Raw genomic sequence first — 16,905 nt, 5'->3', positions numbered from 1 at the left:
CGCCCTGCAGCTGATTCTAAGGTTTTCATTGGTCATGTCAATCGTCACTGTAACCTAAACCAATTAAATCAGCTGCAGGGCGGGATTTCCGCTGAAGTGGTTTGGGGAAAAAAAATCGCGCGTGGGAGGAGCGTCGTGTTCCGGTTACAACTGAGTTCCCACGGGACTTCAGCGCGAGACTACAGCTAGCCGTCTAAAACACTATTTAGGTGAGTTTAAACAATGGCTAAGTTGCTAAACGCATCTTATTGTCATGTAAGGGCCCTGTTCATGTTGGACAGACATTTTAATTGCATTTTGTGTCTGTTAAGAGGCACAAAGACACTCTTTAGGTTTATGCCCCCAGTACTGCCGTTTTAGCTGAATGGGAGCTCTGGGCATTAACTGTAACAGCTCCGCGTTGCAAGCACCAATCCGGTTAGTTTTTTTTTCTATAGACAGTACTCACAAAGGTCTAACGATCAAGATTAACATAAAAATTCACCGGAGTTCTCCTTTAACAAAGCGCTGTGTGTGTGTGTGTGTGTGTGTGTGTGTGTGTGTGTGCATTAGTATGTATGTGTATGTATAAATATACAGTATATATATATATATATATATACACACACACACATACATACAGTTTATGTAAATATATACATATATATTTAAACTATAAACAGAAATTCAAGGTGGTACAAATCATTTCTTTCTTTTTCAAAACAATGAGTTTTGATTTCTAAGTGGTCAATTTTGTGTTTTCTCACATGATCATTGGGTGTAGGTCATCACATCAGCCAATGAATGTGTCATTTAAATGACAGTGTTTCATAAATGAAACAAAAGAGCTGTTATTTTTAAATGATGTGTGTAATGTAGAGAACTGTGTTTAGAGTTTAGCAAAAAGTTTGTTTTACAATAGCAAACTGAGTGTAAAGCGTATAACGTGCTTGTAGTTTTGCAGACTTGGTCTGAAGATTCGGTACACGAGTGAAAGGTTTCACTGAGTGACTCTCAAGTTCCATTTTTCTCTTGGTTTACACTGCCACCTAGCGTTAGTTGCTGCATAAATGCATCACAATTAACCACTGGAAACTGGCGAGCGCAGGTGGTCAATCAGTAGGGTCAATAAATGTTGTTCGGGCCACATGTGTGAAACGTCACTCCTCCCAAAAACGTCAGCATACGGAAGTTTAGTAGCCCCGCCAAACATCACCTCACGAGCAAGAAGCAAGAATGGAGCAGACAACCGGGATACTCAAAGAATAATTAACATGTAGGCCTGTGCGAAGAAAAGAGCATTGGACAGAACATTTCGGTGCGTGATATTAGCATCGGCATGGAAGTGGTGGAATCCGTTACATTTGAGTATAGGACGAGAATAATAGATTGGATTTATATCAGTTTTCCACCCAGAGACAGCTTTATGTGTGATGGAATGTGCTTACACAATCAGATAGCAATTCAATCTATCAAGAGGAATTAAGTGTTGAAAACGTTGCTTCCTTGTCGGCCTGAAACAGATGCCATATTTACTAAGCAAACATAGTTTAGGTATTTTATAATAGGCCTATTAATGAAATAAAATACAACTTCACTATCAATCAACTATCAAGTGATAGTTCAACCAAAAGTGAAGAATGTCGGTAACCAAACAGGTAATGGGCCACATTAACTTCCATATATGAAAAAAAAAATAAAAAAAAATAGCCTACTATGGTATAGTCAATGGTGCCCATCAACTGTTGAAATTCATACAGATTCACACAACTTGAGGATAAAAATGACAAAATTTCATTTTTGGGTAAACTATCTTTTTAAGTGTAGTTATACTTAGAGAAAGTAAACTTTCTTTTACTTTCGCTTAAAAATTGTGTAATAATATAAAATTAAAAGTTTTACTTTTAAACTTTCCAATATGGTATATATTCCATATATCCTTTACCAAATGCTGGGCAGTACATACGACCGCAGGCTACAGTTTAACCATGTTTCAAAAAAAACCCGAATAATTTTGAAATATTAGGCTACGTTTCATTGTATTGTAAATAACATGCAAATAATTGTTTAAAAAAATGACATTCTGTTCACACTTAAGTATATTCTTTAAAGTATATTATAAGTAATCTTTTTTTTTTTTTTTGTATGCTAAGTACTGCGTTTTCACAACAGAATAAACAATAAATAGACGATTTTAAAGATAATTTTGCATAAAGTCGCCGTGTTGTGATATAAACTCCACCTCTAGGTGTCGCCAAAACTCCGGCTCTTTCACTCTTCTCTTCACTGTTGTGACTGGAGGGAGTCCCCCAGTCCCGCTCACGTACTGCATCGCTGTAGACATCAGACAGGCTGTAGATGTCCCGTCCCGTCTGCAGCAGTCTGCCTCAGCACCTTGCCTGCCCGACATGCCCTTGGATATTACCGGCCCTTCTCTTGCTATAAACTACTGTAGAAATATAGAAACCACTAAACACTAACAGGACATCGGAGTAGGACGGAGTGTACCTGGATTCTTGACACTTTTACACTGCGACTGATCTAAAGGATTTTTAGTCGGTAGCCTATATACTTTTCTGTTGTTGTACCGACTTTTCCCAAATCGACGTGTATGGATGTATCATGGCTACGTTTGCATGCAGGGTGCAGTTCTTAGATGATACTGATCCATTTAATAGCACAAATTTTCCGGAGCCGACCAGACCTCCACATTTCACATTCAGAGAGGATATTCCGCTCATCAATCAGATCGCTGGAGTTCACAGACTTCTGAAAGCACCACACAAGGTATGACACCCCTAAAGCAAACATCGTTTTATTCATTCTATTTACATAACTTTTTATTAGAGGTGTTTATACCTATTTTTGATGCAGTGCACTAATGTTATTGCAGTAATTCTGCAGGGCATCATGCAGTTATATGGCAAGCCTTTATAACATTTATTCCCCAAAACTTAGAACTAGCAGCTTCTATATTATGCTACTAGTTCTTCCTTTAATTAATAGAAAATACTTTAATAGTGACTATTATGTTAATTGTTCATTAGATAGCCTACTAGTACTTATTCATTCGTTACTTGCAACTATATATTAGTATCTATTTATTAGACAATATACCAATTAGTATTGTAGTAAACTGGTATATTGCAATTATTAAGTGGCTATTCTGTGTATTAATTTGTAACTAGTTAGATAAGAAATGTTACTAGTTGCAATCTAAGTAGATACAAGTGTCTAATAAACAGATACTAAGTTATTAGTGTTAATAAATAAGTACAAGTCTATTCAACAAGTATGGTAATAGTGACGAGATGTTCTAATGACTAATTTAATCAGATACTAGTCACTGTTGGGTTAACTAGTACACTGTAAAAAATTGAAACCGGCAATTGTTACTTTAAAGAGCTCTTTTTTGTTGGTATAAATTGATGTATTTTTGTTGATTCATTGATGCTAAATAATAATTTTGACTTGAATAAATATTAATTTAGTTTATTTATGTTTCCTTTTTTTTTTTCAGTGTAATTAAAAATATGTAGTAGTAATATAAAATAGATACTAGTTAGAGTAAAAGATTTAATGTTAAAATGACTTGCCATATTATTTGTGCTGTGCCAAGGCACTGTTTGGGAGAAGTGATATGATGTCAGGATACTTCAGTGCGTCTTGGTCCGCACTGCACCAAGGTGGTGTCCTGTGCACCCAGGGGGTTGTTCTAAAGCACATCTTTTCAGGCTGGAATAGTTAGTTATGCTGTTCTATTTAGATACATTCAATAATAAAACAATTATAGCTGGCTGCATTGTTTATTTGCAATCATGAGTAATCAGTTTGCTGACGTCATAATAGGAACGACAGGTAGCTGGTGTTGATATCGTGGATATTCACATTCTGTCTCTTCTCACAGCCTGTAATAAACCTCACCTCTAAATTACCCAGCTCTCCTTCATTACACGCATGACCCAAAACAATCAAGGTTCTTTTCCAACTGTATAAGATATAATTGTTGTCTTAAACTTGGTTCATTTCCACCACATAAACAGTGTTATCCCTTAAGCAGGTTTTAGGAGTGCTGTTATTGTGGTCTTAGAGGAATGCACAGCAGCTGAGGGCCATACTTGGGTGGACTGAATGCTTGATCATGCCATGTCCATACTCTGGAATCTTCAGCTGTCATTGGCACTGTCAGTGATGACCGTTCAGATAAAAAGGGTCCTCCGAGGGATCGAACTTTCCTGTTCAGTGTAGCTTGTTCTATTGTTGTTTGTATAGGAACACTTGTGTATTCCGAGTTAGACTGTAGTTTCCAAAAAGGTGAATGTCAACTCTGTGTTGCCATTTGTTGGCTTGCGAACGTTCACCAGATACAAGTTAATGTGACTCACCCACTACCAGTCATCATTGGAACTTTTAGAGCATCTAGGCTGCTTCATTATGAGTGGACCATTTCTGTGATTTTGAAGTACTAACCTTTCCAAAACAAACATGCCTGGAAGTATTTCTGTGACTCGCACTCAATCCCCATCATTAAGACGGTCCCTTAAGCCACTTGGTTAAATGGTGAAACATTTTCAACAGATGGATAAACAAGTCCAGATGCTCATTAGTTATTTGACTTTTGTTTTACAATTAGAATTTTGTTCTGCTTCATACTTTCTGATGACCCTAATTACTTATGTCTTCTTAGACGTATTTCCCGTGAAACATGTCTTTAACTGTTGACATTGTAGTCCAAAAATGGGACAAAATTCATGAAGAATTATATTATTTGATTATTCTAAGCACTATTAAGGGATGAATACTCAACAGAATATCTTGTTATAGTATGTTAAAATTCAAATACACTCACAATCACAAAGTGATTTATTATACTTTATGGTTTCATGAAGAATCTTTAACATCCATGGAACCTTTCCATTGCACTGAAAGTTCTTAGTAAAAAAAGGTTCTTTAGATTATTGATATGTTCTTCACACTAAGAAAAGATGGTTGGTTATTTTAAGAACTGTTTACTGAATGCTTCTGGGGAACCCAAAATGGTTCTTTTAAGGCATCACTTTAAGGCCCCCCCCCCCCAGGCAGATTTTGCAACATGTTCCAGTTGGTCATGTGGATTTGCTGTGACCTAATAGAAAGTTCCTTGATTATGAAATTGACCTGTGCTTGATATATAGTGCTTCACCACATTGGTGGTGGCTGAGGAGATTCCCCCTTCTATGTAAAGCGCTTTGAGCGCAGAGAAAACCGCTATATAAATGTAATGTATTATTATTATTATTATATATCGCTACACTCTTAACTATTGGATTTTGCCCTCATGTGACCATTACTTCTTGTCTTGACCACATATGTGTGCAATTCAGACACTGACCATATTGTATTTTACAATGTCCATTATTAGGTCTCGCTCTCCAAAAAAATAAATAATGTAATTATCAGTTTGAACATGATGTGTTCATGTCGATAAAGATTTAGCAATCATATTTTCATAATTTGTGTCAGAAGCACAGATCTAAACATGCATAATTAAAATTGGAGTTCATACCTGTATTTTGAAACAAAACATGCCCAATCGTGTAAGATCCGGTTCACTTCTGAAGGCACCAGATCTGAAGGATTCTTTTTCCAGTAAACGGCATCCATTGGAACTTTGAATGTAAAAGTGAGCACCATTTTTTCAGTGCCCAGTGCTGTGTAGCCTACTGTTATGTTGGTTTCAGGTGTTTGCCATATATTTCATGTAGGCTATGACATGGCTGTTGGGGATGCCAGTCCACAATGCACTAATATAACAAGAATCTAAGACAGCAACAGTATTGTAATTAAAATGCAAACTCTGGTCCAAATTTGCTCACAAAGTTTTTCCAAAGTAAGATCAATGTAGTTATGATTCATACATGTATATCTGGGTGTTTCCTTTATTATTATTTCTAAGTTGCTTCTATCCAGCAAGGGATGAATCCTAAGGGAATATCTCTGGTGCATCAGAAGGTCCCAGGCCAACACATTTTTCAACTTCCCTCCACTTAGGTTTGCTGCGATAGTCTGTGTTACCGGTTTTACACTGTGTTCAGCCGCACACCGATTACATCACTTGCTCACCGCAGCATTTAGTAATTTATCACGTGACAAAAGTGAGGCCAGCTGACTGACAAGACGATGGCGGAATATTTGGTTTCAAAGCGAAATGTAAAAGTGCCTATTTGGCAATATTTTGGATTTAAACCCAATGCTAATAACCTCCACATCCCTACCCTCCACACAATTTTCAGTTTAAAAGTGTTGGCAGCTTAGCAACATGAGATATGATTTAAACTCTTATTGAAGAAACAGTTTGTTTTCCCAGATTTACTACAATTAAGCAGTCAGTGTAAGGAACCACAGAGATCAAATAAAGCATCAGTGAAGTAGAGCCAGTGAGAGAGAGAGAGAGAGAGAGAGAGAGAGAGGGAGGGAGGGAGAGAGAGGGAGAGAGGGGGAGAGAGGGGGAGAAAAGGAGATGTGATGTGCTGGCCTGCTATTTAACATCAGCCCGCAAATGAGCCAGTTGGATTCGTTCAGTTGAACACAGTCCATCTTTGTCTTGATTTGTTATTTTCATTTACAGCAAAGAGTAACAGAGTGACATGTTTTGTTACGTGTCCAGGGTGTCATACAAGGCTGTCGTAACGTATGTTGTTAATCAAAATGTGCATTGGTTGAGTGTTTTAGTTATCAAACAATTCCATGAAGAATTTAGAACTTGGTTATAAAATGCCTGGCAATATATTTGTCTTCATACTTGAATAAAATGAAGACTAATTATAATATTTATATGCAAGATATACAGACATGTTTTTAGCAGCATTATAAATTGTTCATCCAGGATGCAGTGATAAACATGTACCATATGGTGTGACATTGTTGTTGATTTTGAATAGTTGGAGTCACTTTGTGGTGTAGATTTCTTTTTTTTGCCCCCAAGGTACCTAGTATGTGCAGTGCAAAACAGGCGAAATGTTGTGTCAGTGTGCCAACCAAATTATAGTGATATGGTTTGTGATTCCTTCTGAGCTTAATGGATAGAATGTATTTTCAGATGTTTAGTTATCTTGTTTCCAGATTGATTAGTCCTTTTAGGACGTACTCCATTTGTACTCCAACTGATAAAGTAATATGGAGAACATTCTTGCACTTATTGCAAACAATTTATCACTGCACATTATTCCAAAAGAACTTGTTTTTCATCTGAAACGACTTTGACTTTTTTGCTAAAGTCACTTAGGCTGGGCGGGCTATTGGATAATGTTAACCAACAGCTTAATATAGCTACTAAGGCTTTTGGTGTTTAAAGCCTATTTCATGATCAAATCAATTCTTGACAGATAAAATCAAGTCTCACCACCAGTCATTTTTTTTTTTCTCATTGAATATCCTATTTTACTCTGAAATATGAAAATTCTCTTTGCTTTTAAGATCATAATTTAAGGTACTTTTAAAAGCCAGATTATTTATATAGTAAATAGACATTTCTCACTTTCTGATTTATCTCTCTCACATACACACGCACAGACACACACTTGCACACGCACATCTCTCACTATGCTTGATGGATCCGCGCGGGTCTTCACTGAGTTCCTTTTTTTCGGGAAGCCTTTTCTGTCTGCGCATGAATTTTGCCGAAATTACAGAGTCTGGTAATGAGAAGTTATGCTAAATGCTGTAAAATATAGGCTAGCCCTTCACATCTGCGGCTGAACTGTGGATTAGCCTTACACATTGTTATGCAGAGTTGAGGTTTTTGCAGGCCAGCGACTTTTCCTCTGTGTTTTTTCGGCAGAGTCTGCAAAAAAAAAAAAAAAAGCTCCACGTTTCTCGTTGGCTTTGCGCGCCTCTGAAACACGAATGATTGCTGTTGTGGTCCACATACGTGTGACAAACCCTTCTTAACATGTTTGCTAATTTGCCGCTGCGCATTTAGAAGGCAGCCACAGACACTGTTATAATTTTTAAATGGAAACAAACACAAAAATACTTAATGCTAACACACATCAAGTGGCCGAAGCATGTCAACGAGTGATTCATTTAGCCGCTGCACATTGTTATTTCATTTAATTATGCCTTTGATGTGGAACCAGACTTTCTGGAACACGCAGACCGCTGTCGGTTTCACAGTTCACAGATTTAATAAAAGCAACTTGGTTAATATGCTACATTGCAGTTAGGAGGATGTTGTTTTATATTTTATTCGCCATGACCTGAGGAGTTCAGTCAGGGTGATTGCAGCGACTGAAAAAGTCTGAATGAGAAAAGTTGATTCCCTTCCTACACTGGCTAAAACTGAGTTCGGAGATGAAATTGAGGATGAAATTCTGTGTGTGGATTTGGAAAGCGGTGCTAGTTCCCAGTGAACTCTTATTTTTAGGACATCCCCAGATCTGTGCTCGGTTGCCAGTGCTGTATTCTGTGGTTGGAAGAGGAAGGCCAGGCCCGGCTTTCCGTCCTCATGACCACAGGGTCACAGGGTCAGTGGCTGGGTGGGGAACCGTCAGTTAAACTGTTGTTAATCCAGGAGCTCTGCGCTCAGATTAGCTCCTCTCCCAGAACTGCAGCCTTTGCTCCTGCTTTAATCCTTTGCACTACTGTTTAATCTGGAGCTTGTTTATTTAACCATACCTGTATATTTAGTATATTCACATATAATTCCATGTATTATTAGGGTGAGTTCAGTTAAATTGGGCCATTTTTGACAGTCACCTTAATGTCAAAATATGACCCAGTTTTCCTGAATACATTCCAAGTGTGATTCACATGACGGAACAGTCGCTTGCTCAATTGGGTAAGCTTTATCTTTTTATTTATACCTTTATGGGTAACACTTTATAATAACTGCACGCTATTAATCATTAGCTAAGCATTAATAAACAGTTTATTCATAATTTCTAAAGCATTAACAGACATTAATACGCAGTTTATAAATACAGCTATAAATGCTTTATTCTTGATTTATAAGCATATCTGTAATGTGTTTAATAATTGTATTTTCATTCTTTATTAATGATCAATTTATCATTTCTAAATTAATTATTGCTTTATTTACAAACCAGTTATTTAGGAGTTGTCAGTGGTTCATAAGATCACTTAGAAAGTTAATGATTAATAAACTATTTAAATGTACATTCATATATCTTAAATATTTCTATGTTCTGTATCGCTGTGTTGTGTTTGTTTCCTTTTTCTGTTTAGAAGATAACCAAGCCTTTAAATCTCCTTTTTAAATGATTTACAAGGCATAACTACTCCTCACTTTAGATGAGCTCACAAAAATAGTTAACTGACCACTACTAAATGCTTTATAACTGCCTGAATTAACCAGAAATTACAGTAGAAATACATGTAAATAAAGCATTTATAAACACACTAAGTAACTATTACTATATGTCTGAATAATAAGATGTATGAATGTACATTTAAATAGTTTATTAATCATTTACTTACACTTTCGTGATCTTATGAAAAACTGACAACTCCTAAATAACTGGTTTGTAAATAATGCAATACTTCATTTAGAAATAATAAATAATCATTAAAAAAGTTTGAAAATACAATTATTAAACACTATTATACTAACATTATAGATATGCTTATAAATCATGAATAAATTATTTTATAGCTGTATTTATAAACTGCTTGTTCATGTCTATTAATGCTTTATAAATGATGAATTAACTGTTTACTGATGCTTAACTAATGATTAATAGCATGCAGTTATTATAAAGTGTTACCCATTTGGGTGCATTTTATGTGTGTCAACTTGGTTAAGCTAGCTAAATTTGCAGATAAAAAAACAAACAGAACAAAGTATGATATATATATATATATATATATATATATATATATATATATATGTATATATATATATATATATAGCCGATATACACACACATATATATTAAACTTTTTTTTTATATATTTTGTAAATAAAACATAATTAGTATACATTTAAAAACAAAATGCAATAACATTTCTTAATCAAGTAAACATTTAAGCAAACATTAAAAAAACGTAACATTTGAAAAAAAATTTGTATAGTAAATAATATTTATCTTCTAAATCTCTACTTATCACATACATTAAAAATAAAAAAAAGCTATGCAAAAATATATATTTTTTTTTAGAAATGATGAGATCCAACTGAAATGTGAATGCAAATAGTATCCATTTAACAATAGAAATATACGTATATAAATATAAAATCAAATTAATAAAAGTTAAATACTTATTTTTTTCGGCCACTCACACAGTACTTTTGTTTTGAGCTCTGTGACTAGGATTTTATCTTTAACTGTGAATTTCGGTTATAAAAAATTAATAAAAATTAAAACTAAATATTAATAACTTCCATCTATTTTTTTTTCTTGTGTTTTACTTGAATCGGTACATTATTTCTTATTGTCTTGTCATTAGACTGTGTGTTCCAGTCACAAGAGTTGTAAATGAGTGAAAATGAGTTTTCAGATAGAGTCACCGCCCTATTAAGGGGCTGATGTCATTTTGAAGAAAGGCTGGCGAATCTCACACCATCACTGTGAGCCTTATGAAACACTTGGCGAAGGGCACAGAGAGAGTGAGATTATAGAACTGACATGATGACGATTACCATTGAAGGGTGACTGTTTCCCAAGAAACACCAGCACATTACGGTTAAAGCTGGCCCTCACCTTCTTACTGTCTGTTGACAGTAATGCAAAGAACCTGGCAGTCAGCTCAGCGGCAGAGAGGAATGCTGTTAGCTTTAGTCTGATTGATCCACGGTACAGCTGACATGAAAACGCATGGAACTCGAGCACGCTGGAGGCCGCATCCGTCTGATGGTTATCAGTGTCCCTGACTCGCTCCCGGCCGGGTGACTAATCTGAAGTACCTGCAATGGGTCTCTTGCAATGAAATATCTGGGTCAAACTGAGAAAGATGGAGCACATCTGGAGACCACGAAAAGGAGGAAAAAATTCACCAAAAATGTTTTTTTCCCCCCGCTCAATTACCCTGCCAAGTTCTTAGGAAGCAATCTACTTTCTGCCTCTTGAAGATGTAAATACATTACAACTCTCGAGCCAAGACAAGGGAGTTCTGGCTCGAGAACGAAGTGCAACACTTTAGTTTAAGGGTCTAACCTAAGGGTCTTATAACAACATAATGGGCTATATATAATGTTTGCCTGAGGATTTATATCCAGCGGTATCAGGCACTTTAATGTTTGCAATGTTTTAAAATGAAGAGTTTTGTCTTGGATCTAATTCGGAGTTATTTTAAGCTAACAGAGTCTGAAGTTATGAGATGATTCAGGATCAGTTCTTGTTACTTTAGGAAGAATAAAATGAGATTGTTTTCTCCGAAATGAAAATTAATTTACTCACCCTCTTGTTGTTCCAAACCAAAAGACAACATTTTGAAGAATGTTGAGATCCAAACAACATTGGACCCCATTGACATTCATTGTTTGGACAAAAAACTCAGAGACTTAGTAAAATATCGAAAAATCATAGGTTTGGAACGACTTAAGGATAAGTAAAAGATGACAGAATTTTCATTTTTGGATAAACTAGCCTATCTCTCTACGTTCCTGGAATTCCTGGCCTCTTCTGTAAAAGAACATCTAGAAGATTTTTTGAGGAATGTTGGTAACCAAACAGTTGATGGGCCCCATTGACTTCCATAGTTTTTCTTTTTTCTTTTCCATATTATGGAAGTCAATGGGGCCCATCAACTGTTTGGTTATCAAATTTCTTCAAAATATCTTCTTTTGTGTTCAGCAGAAGAAATAAATGAATTCAGGTTTGGAATAACTTGAGGGTGAGTAAATTATGATTTTTTTTTTTGTTTTTTGGATGAACTAACCCTTTAAGATAAGTGATAAACCTGTGATATCTCTTCTGTTAACTACTCTTCTGTTTGTTTTTCGTCCCAACTTGCCTTGACAAACTTACCGTGGTTTTTCGTACAGTTCTTAGAAATGTTCTTCAAGTTCTTACAGTTCTTAGAAAAGCTCTTCATTAACAATTTTAATTCAATAATTTGTGAGAATTATTTGGTAATCAAGAAACATCAAGAAAAATAATTTGGTACTTTTTGAGGCTTGTTTTTTTCATTGTATAATATCAGTACAGTTTTGTCATTTTCTACTTTATGCCCTCTTGCCCTGCTGTGGCTTTAAAACTGGTAAATGGAACGAGTGGAACGTCCATGTTTTTTTTGTTTTGTTTTTTTGTCATGATTACTTTCACATCTTATCACTCTACCAGACATGCCTCTACCAGGTCTATGTGCCCTAAATATAGTCTGACTTTGGATTGCGTGTCTGGATTTCCTGTGAGCTTCAGATCTGGGCTGTAATCTTGTGTAGCACTTTCTATCTTAAGGACATGTTAAATTAAACTCTCTCTATTTGTAACAGCCTTCATCCTTTTCCTTCTAGTCCCCTGTCCTATATCATGCCTCACTGAGCTTGTTGTCAGAAGAAAATTTGGGCTTCCTTTCATGGGTTTATAGGAAATGTAGACCCTTGAGGTAGAAAGATGAGGCAGTGTAGTTATCGTTGCCATGGTTGACCACATGTTGTGTGTCTTTTCTCCAACATGACATGATATTTGGGCACCACCAGCTCTCTGAAATGAATAGAGTGGCCATGGGATCAAAGCTTTTCAACCCTTAATGCCTTTACCAGTTACAGTAGCATCCTCACTCGTTCTGTCTCTGTTCCGTTCACTCTTTCTCTCCACTTTTAATTAAATTACTGTAATTTGTGGCAGGAAATTGAATGACAGAGCCTGTTAATGGATAATCTGAAAACCAGTCAAGGTTAGGACACATGAGTGTAATGTTTTGTTTACAACTTAGGAAAATAGTCTTTTACAGTGTATCCCATGTTCACAAATTGGTCATGATGGTCCAACTGGGGATGTTGTCAAGAAGGGACAACCTGGAAAAGGACAAATTTTGTCCCTGGTTTCATTAATTTTACTGACAAATCTGCGTCCAGAAATTGACTAGACAGTAAGCAATCATGTCTATTTTCCCATATGTATATTTATAGTTTTGATACTTTTAGCAGCATGTTGTAATTGGTGTGCATTAGCTGTTAGACAGTTTGCATGAAAAAGCATTCTTGGAAAACTAGTGCCCTTAAATTTCTCAAAAAAAGCACTGTCTCTAAAGCCATACGCATTAAGATTAAGACCATTTTGGTGATTTGCATCACGTCGTCTGGTGTTTTTTGAGCTTCCCGCCATGAGTGTTGTCAGGTTAAAAACGCACCTTGAACACTATGTTCCATTTTGTTTTGCTTCGCCAAGAACACGTCTTATGTAAACGCCTCGAAGAAACACGTCCGATCAGGTTCAGTTTAACCTGAAACTAGCCTTATTATACAGAGCTTTATTAAGACAATTAGTGGACAAGCCATTTAGACAACGCAATAAACAGTCAGTTTAAAAATATGGACACATCCCTAATAGTCACATGGGAAGAAAAGCGTAATGTTCAACATTGGTTAAAATCTTTTCAAAAATGCAATGGGAAAAAAAATCATGGCAGACATCATGTAAAAACTTTGTATTTCATGTAAAAAGTGTTTTATTAATTTTTTTTATTATATATATTTTTTTACTTAGATTTTAAATTTTTAAATCTGATTTAAATCTGATTTTTTATGGTTATAATATTTGATTCACAAGTAGGATGTTTTGAATATTGTGTATATCGACTCCATCCTAGAACAATTGAAACATTTTTCAGCAAATCAGTTCGCAGCCATTGTCATCTTCGCTTCCCCCCTTTTGTATACAGACTTTCTCCTCCTTCGATAGTTAGCTATTTAAATCTGGTCGAATTCGCAAGCACAGAATTCAAGCTCTGACAGTGTGAATGAACAAATCCTAATATACCAGAACAGTTACCGGAACAACTTTTCTGAAATCTCTGTCTAAAAGAGGCTTAAGGTTTTTAGCTGCCACACCTAATGGTGTTGACTGGTGTGTAATTCGCAGCACACATGCAGTCAAAGGTGTTTGGAGGTGGGGAAGAGCGGTAATCCTGTTACCGGGCCAATTGCAATCTGCTTGAAAGTCTGTCGGAAACAGAGAAACAGAGACAGTGTCTTTATGGAAAACACAGACCAAAACTCTGGGCTGGATGAATCGTTTCAGAGGTTATAGTTAAGTCAGGTTTGGGCAAAGTGCTCTGTTCAGGGTTGCAGGTATAATATAAATAGGTCAATGATATGATGCTAATTTTTTTATTTGTGCAGATTTATTAATTTATTCAAAAATACATTTAAAATAAAATTCATGCATAGTCATTTGAATACACCTCCTCTATAATGAACTTGTTTTAAATTTTCGAATTAAAATACATTGTGATATTTTTTTGGAAGGTAAAAATGTCAGTGAACTCTATGGAAGCTTGTTTCCGCTAGGGTTGCGCCGATAGACGATTCCATCGTCCATTGCGATGCCTGACAGACAAAATCGAAATTGCTGAGGAGATGAACTCTTCAGAATGAACTCTATTGGTTTCATACTGAAGAAGAAATTCTTGAAAAGAAAACCTTATATAAAAAAAAAAAAAAAAAAAAAAAAAATTGTCTGCAAAGTCATGTGGTGCAACCAACATGCAGAAAAAACAGGACTTCATGACTTCAAGTCAAGGTCAGAATGTCTCCAAAATAGTCAGATCTTTTGACTTTTAAATGACAAGGCAATGTCATGTGGTGCGACTCCAATAAGTAATGATATTAATGCATGGTCACACTTTAGATTAGGGTTCAATTCTCACTATTAACTAACTATTAACTATGACTTTTGCCTCAATAATCTCCTAATTGCTGCTTATTAATAGTTAGTAAGGTAGTTGTTAAGTTTAGCTAATTGGGTAGAATTAAGGGAAGTAGAATATGATCATGCAGAATAAGAAACTAATATGTGCTTTATAATTACAAATAAACAGCCAATATCCTATTGATATGCATGCTAATAAGCAAGTAGTTAATACAAAGAACTGGACCCTAAACTAAAGTGTTACCTAATAAAATAAAAACTTAAAAATCTTTAAAAACCTTTTTTCACATGAATGATTTTATTCAGTGTTTACACAACACATGAGACATTAAACGTAAACTTTCTTGAAAATGGTATAAAAGTTTTTCAAAACCAAATGAAAGTGTTATACGTTTTTCTAAACCACATAAAACCAAAGTGAATACAAAGAGTATATTCTTAGAACTTGGCTATTTGTTTTTAATTCAGTTTTGTGTTTTCTTTATCGTAGATACTCTATTTTGTCATTGGCCCAAATTGTATCCCATACCCCACATTTAGGCTCTTGCACATTTATGGTAATTTTAGTTAAATCAGTTGTCCACAGTCCAAGCATGTGTTTTCATATAGCGATGCAAATCAAAACTAGTAGGATTCCAAAGATCTTACATGTGGGGACAGAGACTTTCAGCAAAAACCCCTTTGGTATTATAGACGTGCTGGCAAAAGCAAACTCCACTTGGTGCCAACGCATGAAGGATATTCTTACCTGTCCCTGGGGCTGGAAGTGGCTCAGTAAGCCAGACTGGGGCTTAAAGGCCTGATCTGGGGCTGGGGGGAGTCAACTGGGAACAGTGCGTGTAATTAGCATGTTTAGAGTCGCGGGTGACCCGGGCTCACACGTTGATTGACAGTTCACGCTGGTGCCCAGCAACAGCCCCCTGGGAGGTTTCAAATCCCATCGCTGGGCTGTAATTGAGTGTCAACAAACAGACAGGCCTCCAACGGAGCAGATCTCTGAACACTGCTGCATATCTCCAAATGGTGTGGATGGGCTTCTCACAGCACTTCTATAAATCAGCTGGCCTGAATGCCTTGAATAAGAGTGTGCTATAGTTATGACAAGTTCTTTGGATTCCTCAGTTTAGATGTAAAAATTAATGTGACACGTTTTGAAATAACGTTCTGACACAACGTGCCCATTAATAAAGGTAGATTAGAAACATGACAGCATAATTACTTTAAGCTTTAATGGCACCTAGTGTTTAACAGCATCCGTGTCAAAGAGTTGATATTGAGTTGAAATATGAATCATGACTGCTTGACTGTGGTTAGTCACAGTTTATGAATCTGTGTGATGTTATGAATAATAATAAACAAATTATGGTGCATTCCTGTGATGCACATAGCTGACATGTCAAGGCTTAGCATTATATCTGCCTGATGTCATGCATATCAAATGCATCAGTTTTACTGATTGTTTACTTAAATATGTATTTATGATTGCACTTGGGTGTAATGTTGTTTCCTTTTATGAACTTTGATACTTGTTGCATATGAATATTTCTTTTAAACTGTCTTTTTCATTTTGTTTCTCTCTCAGCTCGATGACTGTGCTTTACAGTTATCTCATAATGGCAGTTATCTGGACCTGGAATCCACCTTGGCCGAGCAGAGAGATGAACTTGAAGGATTTCAGGAGGATGGAGGGTAAGCAACAACAACAACAAAAAAAAGAACATTGCCATTATTTACTTACGGTAATCTTGTTACAAATCTGTATGACTTTCCTCTGTGGAACAAAAAACAGGTATTTTCTTCAGTTTTTAAAAAAACATATGTAAACCAACATGAATACAAAGAGTACATTTCTAAAATTTGGCATGTGTGTTTTAAATTCTAAAATGTTTAAATAGTATTTTGTGTTTTCTTTATCCTAGAAACTCTCTTTTGTCATTGAACCAAATATGTTTGGCCCAAATTTGATCCCATACCCCACATTTAGGCTTGACACTTAGGAATATAATTAAGTAGACTTGTCAGTTAACAATGGCTTAAATTTCAGTCTGTGGTGTTTTGATGTAATTTTGGAGCTTAAGGGCTGCATTAAGTTTCTTGCTTTATTTTCCATGGG

At 35.8% G+C, this 16,905-nt stretch overlaps 1 protein-coding gene across 5 annotated transcripts in view; it reads left to right on the top strand.

The window, feature by feature from the left end:
• The first annotated feature begins 469 nt into the window (after nucleotides 1-469).
• Nucleotides 470-16,905, top strand: part of fhod3b (formin homology 2 domain containing 3b) — a 177,347-nt gene continuing 160,911 nt past the window's right edge. Inside the window, exons 1-2 of one of the 5 annotated variants that reach the window (XM_082149959.1) lie at nucleotides 470-2,766; nucleotides 16,375-16,481. In XM_082149959.1, the coding sequence (XP_082006085.1) occupies nucleotides 2,602-2,766; nucleotides 16,375-16,481 (272 nt within the window). In that variant the 5' untranslated portion in view covers nucleotides 470-2,601. The remainder of the gene's footprint in view (nucleotides 2,767-16,374; nucleotides 16,482-16,905) is intronic. The other 4 variants (XM_082149960.1, XM_082149961.1, XM_082149963.1 and 1 more) reach the window with 4 other exon arrangements.

Source organism: Leuciscus leuciscus, assembly GCF_965113295.1.
Source record: "Leuciscus leuciscus genome assembly, chromosome: 20".
NCBI classification, from domain to species: domain Eukaryota; kingdom Metazoa; phylum Chordata; class Actinopteri; order Cypriniformes; family Leuciscidae; genus Leuciscus; species Leuciscus leuciscus.
Note: the sequence above shows the minus strand (reverse complement) of the source record. Positions and strands in the feature narration are given on the sequence as shown.